At 55.0% G+C, this 5,647-nt stretch overlaps 1 protein-coding gene across 1 annotated transcript; it reads left to right on the top strand.

Annotated features, from left to right (window-relative positions):
- The first annotated feature begins 1,998 nt into the window (after positions 1 to 1,998).
- On the top strand, positions 1,999 to 2,799 carry LOC119368176 (auxin-responsive protein SAUR71-like). The gene has a single exon (XM_037633499.1). It carries the CDS (start codon positions 2,130 to 2,132, stop codon positions 2,481 to 2,483), a length of 354 nt encoding a protein of 117 aa, XP_037489396.1. The 5' UTR covers positions 1,999 to 2,129; the 3' UTR covers positions 2,484 to 2,799.
- The last annotated feature ends 2,848 nt before the right edge of the window (positions 2,800 to 5,647 follow it).

Genomic DNA, 5,647 nt, shown 5'->3' with positions numbered 1-5,647 from the left:
TTCTCAAAAGAAAATAAAAAAACAAATTGAACATGACTCATATTCCACCCGCGCTTTCGACGCGGAAATATTTTCCACATGCCTTTTTTCAAATCCAATAGAAAAGACAGGTCGGATCTCATCTTCCTTTCCTTGCGGTAAGCACGTTACCTTATCACCCAGACACACCAAGCAAAACACTTCACCTGCGTTTGCTTCTCCCCTAATCATGAATCAGGTGGCATCCGTGCGCACGAGGCTAATAAAAAAACAGGCCAAAAGGAAAGCCAGCGAGCATTCGGTAGGTGCGCACGACCGATCCACGAGCATGACAGTTCGTCCGGGCCCGACAAGCACTCCACTCTCCAGCCAAACAATCACGTACCCATGGATCGACGAGGCGCAACCAACCCAATAACCTAACCCACCAGGCCACGCCGTACCGCCGTACGGCAGGCAGCAGGTGCGACCGTACGGTCCGGCAGCAGATTATGGAGCTGACCTAACCTCCTTTTTCTTTCCAGCGCTCTTGAAGAAAGAAACGCCATTGGCGGGTCGCACGCATCTGGGTTCCCCTCGACCGACCCCCGGTCCGCTGGGCCACACGGCCTTTGCGTTGTGCTGCGTTGCGATCGGACAGCGAGGGCGCACGTCGGCCTCGCGTGGCTCTGTCCCTCTCTCGTCGCTCCGTGCGGTACGCTTCTCTCTTTCTTTCTTTCTTTCTGGGAGGAGACCCGGAGGAAAAGGAGGGAACGGCGCCGTGCCACGACCGGGTACGATTTCCGTGTACGGAACGTACGGCGGCGAGGCCAGCGCGCCAGCTGTGACGGCGCATCATGCGTGATCCGATCCGGGAGGCTCAGGAGTATTCCGCCGTACGGCTCGCGGTTGCTGGCGAAAGCGCCTCCTCGTGTGCTCCGCTCACCCACTGCCCACTTGATGCTTGGCACTCCGCTCCTGTCGCTGCTCCTCTTGTTCTGTTGCGCTTGGCCTGCCGGAGAAGCGACTCCATCCATTTCTGCCTGGAGAACACTTCAGCTGAGCTGTCATTAGTCGATATTAAATCGTTACCGGCGACATGGCACACCACCTGAAGCACTCGCAGCATCTGGTAGAAATATTAATAATTCCCGTGCGTGGTGGGCAGGCAAGGCGTCGTGAGGTGTGTCGGCCATGCGATGCACGCGCCATGTCTGGTCCGCACACTGCACCACTCTACTGTTACTGTACCCGCCGGGCGGAGGCCGCAACCCCGCAACGCACTGCAGCTTCCCCTCCCCGGCGACGGATCGGTCGGTCGGGTCGCGCGCTGGACCCGGCGGGGTGAGCAGTGGTGGAACGGGCGGACAGCGACGGGTACCGTACGGCGCGGGCCCCCACCATGTGCGGCGTCGCCCTCCCCATTCCGTGGTTACGGAACCGTACAAGGGCGGGTACGGAAGGGGCGACACCCGCGGGCCCCGCCTTCACGTGCCGTCGCCCTCGCCGATCCCATTCCGGCGACGTCCGCTCGTACGCCCGCCGGCCCACAAGTGGAGTGGCGGACGCCCGACGCCCGGCACGCCACGTTCGCGCCTGTCCTCCTGTTCCGCCATGAGTGGATCTCTTTTCCTTGCCCCACCCATGGTCCATCAATCTTTCCATGGCGGAGTTAATTCCGGCTGACGCCGATTCACGAAGAGGGAAAAGACGGGTAGTAAAGCCGTAGGCTTGACGTGTCGAGCAATGGTTCGCCTCGCCGTCCCGAGCGCGCACGCGCGGCGACATGGGTGCGCCGCGCAGCCGATCCCGGCACCCGTCCCACTCAGCTCGAGCTCGACCCCGTCCCACTCTCTCCTCGCACGGCAAGTACTCTCCGTGGTCCTATTCGTACGCTTCGCCCCGTCCGTGTCGCCGCCACGCGGGCCCGTGGGGCTCCCGGCCCCGGCTGTCAGCGTTGGTGGCGCGGAGCGCTCTTGCGCCCGAGGCACGCGCGCGGGCGCTATATAGCGACGCCTGCGCCACCAGCCCATCGCTACTCCCGACACTGTGTCTGCTGTGCTAGGCTAGCCCATTCACTGCGCGCGGCCGACCTCGCCTCGGTATCTCCATCCTCCTCCATACGCCACACCTTCGTGGAAGGGGAAGGCTCCGAGCCGTGTGAGAAGACGATGAAGAAGGGGGGGCTGCTGCGGTGCGTGTCGACGGGGGCGTGCAGGGTGGCGCCGGGGGCCGTGGCGGAGATGGCCATCTCGCCGTCGGCGTCGGGGAAGGTGCCGGCGGGGCACGTGCCGGTGGAGGTGGGCGCGGAAGGGGAGGAGACGGAGCGCTTCCTCGTGCCGGCCGAGCTGCTGGGCCGTCCGCCCATCGCCGAGCTGCTCCGCCGGGCCGCGCAGGAGTACGGCTACGCACGACGCGGCCCGCTCCGCATCCCCTGCCCCGTCGCCGCCTTCCGCCGCCTCCTCGGCGCGCTCGCCGGCGGGGACAGGGGCCACACGCCCGTCTACTACGCCGTCGTCGTCTGATCATCGACGAGTGAGCGAGGAAGCGAGCGACCTCGTAGCCGTAATAGCTTAATTTTAGCGTGATCTTGTTCCGTTTCTTGAGGGGTGGTGGCCGGTGCAGGGTTGTGTGCATGTGTTTGTGCTGTTCGGTGGTTGTGCTTGTCTCTCGACGGGAGGGCTGAGGCTTCTAGCTAGACTCCATTTGGGACTCGGTTCTTCTTCAGTTCTTGGTACTTTTCCTCTCTTTTTCTGGGAAATAATATGTATGTAAATTTGTACATCCAGATCTATGATGAGATGCTACTGAATTCTATGAACTAGTACGTGCAAATCTTCACCTTCCTGTTCGTTCAGTCTCTTTCTGTTACACCTGTGTTCTTCAGTGGTGTTCTTCATGCGGCTATAACTAATTTCTTCGTGTTAGTTGAGAACTTCTACACCGATACATACTTAGATCAGACGCAGACGCAGTCCAGATGATATGCATGGCCCAAAGATGTCTACTCTAACCCTTCGCTTATCTGCAACTTTGTCTTGTGTGCCAACTTTTAGGGGACTGTCTTGGGCCTCGATAACCGTATACATACATACACGTCCTGTGTGATTTTTCACGATACCCATCACAGAATGCGTATCTATGTTTTCTTTTTCTTATGGTATAGGTTTCCTTTTGCTAGATATTTTCTCCTCCGTCCGTCCTTCCATTTGGGCCACTCTCTGCCGTGCATGTAGCTCAGTCCAGTCTAGCTAGTCTCAACAACTCTCCCCAAGGTCCAAGGACGACGTAAAGAAAGAGCCAGCAAAGAATTTAAGGAGCGCACGCACTATTTTTTAAGCCAGGCATGGAAATGAAGGCCTCTGCTTTCTGATGGTACTGGAGAATGCGATGCTCGCCCAGCGGCCTTAATCAAAAGAAAAAGGACCAGCCATCACCACCAAAGTATATTATTTTTCTAGAAAAGGTCACGGAGTATATTTGTTTTTCCAGGAAGAAAAGATCAGCAGGTATATGGTTGATCTGTGCTGCGAACAAAATTCCAAAAGCGTGTGGACACGGTAGAATGGCCCAAGAAAGGAAGGGCGGGTGGAGGCGATAAGACTGGAACGGAATCACTCTTCAACTTGCTACCGCGGTCTAGGATCAGTAAACAACCAGGCAAGCGGATGATGACCGAATCCAAAGCGGAGATAGTACTAGTAGCTAATTGAGGTGGCACACCCCAATTAGCTAACTTAACTTGGTTGTAGATCAAAAGGTCTGGTTTAAAATTATATTGCTTCATCGGACCCGGGGAAATTGCCAAAGCATTTGGCGATTGACACGTTGGAATATAAAGGACTAGTAAATAAAATCCTAGATAGGAAGTGGGTCGGTCTATCTATCTACTGCTCACTGCCAGAAGCTGCCTTGCGGACCGCGGTGACCTATTATCTGGCCGAGGGGAAAAGTACAGTTTTCTGGAAGTGAATATTGATCAGCCGTGGTTCTGGCTTGGGGTTTTCTCTGATTAAAGGAGTAGGTGTTGGGCTCCATTTTGCTCTCAAGTCTCAAACATGAGCAACTGTATTTCTCTTATTAGGATTGTGGGAGCTTTCGCTCGTTGGTTGTGCGGATAGAGTTTGATCGCCTTGGCGATGGGCATGGGGCCAGGAAAGGCACTTTTACTGATTTGGTTGCTAACGGAACGCCTTTCCTGTAATGTAACCGGGCACTTGTTTCCTTCCGGCAAGTGGCAAATTTTCCGTTCTCGGTTAAGTATACTGCATTAATACTTGATGTGAAATTCGTTGTCTTCACATATACTAATTCTGTGTAATCCGTATGCTCCGTTTAGTGCTTGGGTATCCCGAAAAGCAAGCTATTTTAATCAGGGACGACCCTTTCTAGAAAAACAGACACACAGATACACTACTCGTACGTTGATTCCTCTTGAGCAACATCCATCCATCATTGGTGCCCGCCGGTGCCAGCGGGCGCTAGAGATGCAGGGATGTGTCCATGCACGATAAGCTCAGAGAACACACTAAACAAATGCCGTCAGGTTCTCTGACTGTCTGCCGCTTCCGGAGCCCCAAGGTGTGGTCTGCGTATGATTGCTCTTGGCATTTGCCTCTTGGCGCACGGGGCTGGACAAAGCGCGCGGCCGGCCGGCATCGCCAGCCTCAGTGGAGGGAGACGCGTCAACCGGAGGAGACGGTGGTCGGGTGGTGTGCATCAGTGTAGTGCCGGTGGAGCCCTGGCGGGATGGGATCGGGTACCACTGCTTCAGTAGTGCAGCTTCCGACGGAGCACCAAGAAACCCAATTTGTCCGGTTGCACAGTTGGTCCGGATGCTCGATCAAATGCTTCCGAGTTGGAGAGGAGAACAAACAATACAATTATACTACTGTTGACACTGACACAACGGCACTGTGCTATTTCAACCCATAAACAGTTCATAAAAAAATAAGAACCCCACGCATCTCTTGAAGCCCGTCTGGGTCTGGCCCTTGGCGACGAACCAGCCTTCCTCTAGGCTAGGGGCCGCAGCAGCAGAGGAGGAGATCGAAGATTCTAATCCTTAAATCACCTATCGATTAGTTTTTTGGCCGTTCAGTAATATGATATGCGTGTAGGAATGGTGTCCTATTTTTGTAGTTTGTGCCTTTTCGTTTTGTTTCTTGTCTTTGTTTGGCTACCTGAGATGTTCTTGCCACTTTGATACTCGATTCGTTTTAATAAATGGTTGTATACACCGCATGATGCAGAGGCCGGTAATCCTCATCTTCGGAAAGAAGCCTACCGATTAGTTGGATTGCTCGTAAGGGAGGTCCCCCCCTCCCCTAGTTTTTTCTAGGGTTTACCCCTCCTCTAGCGACCACGTCGGAGTCCACCACATCCTCACGTCTCACCGGCGCTATTCCGGCAGGGCGAGAGTCTAGGAGAATAGAAGCCTCCGGGCGGATGAGTGCATGGCTGGTTCACTAGTGGTAGATGGTGGTGGAGACGGAGAAAGGCAGGAAGATGATGTAGACAACGAATTAGGGCGGATGGTAGAGTAGGTGAAGAAGGAAGTGTCGGATCGGGAATAGGCAGAAATTAGTGGTGCGGGAGATGGTGTTAGGGTGACAGGAAGCCTCTTGAATATGAAAAGGATGAAGTTGATTGGGGACCGGAGCCGATATTGGAAGATCGGTTTCAGGGT

Source organism: Triticum dicoccoides, chromosome 2B, assembly GCF_002162155.2.
Source record: "Triticum dicoccoides isolate Atlit2015 ecotype Zavitan chromosome 2B, WEW_v2.0, whole genome shotgun sequence".
NCBI classification, from domain to species: domain Eukaryota; kingdom Viridiplantae; phylum Streptophyta; class Magnoliopsida; order Poales; family Poaceae; genus Triticum; species Triticum dicoccoides.
The sequence above is the reverse complement of the archived record's forward strand: the minus strand, read 5'-3'. Positions and strand labels throughout refer to the sequence as shown.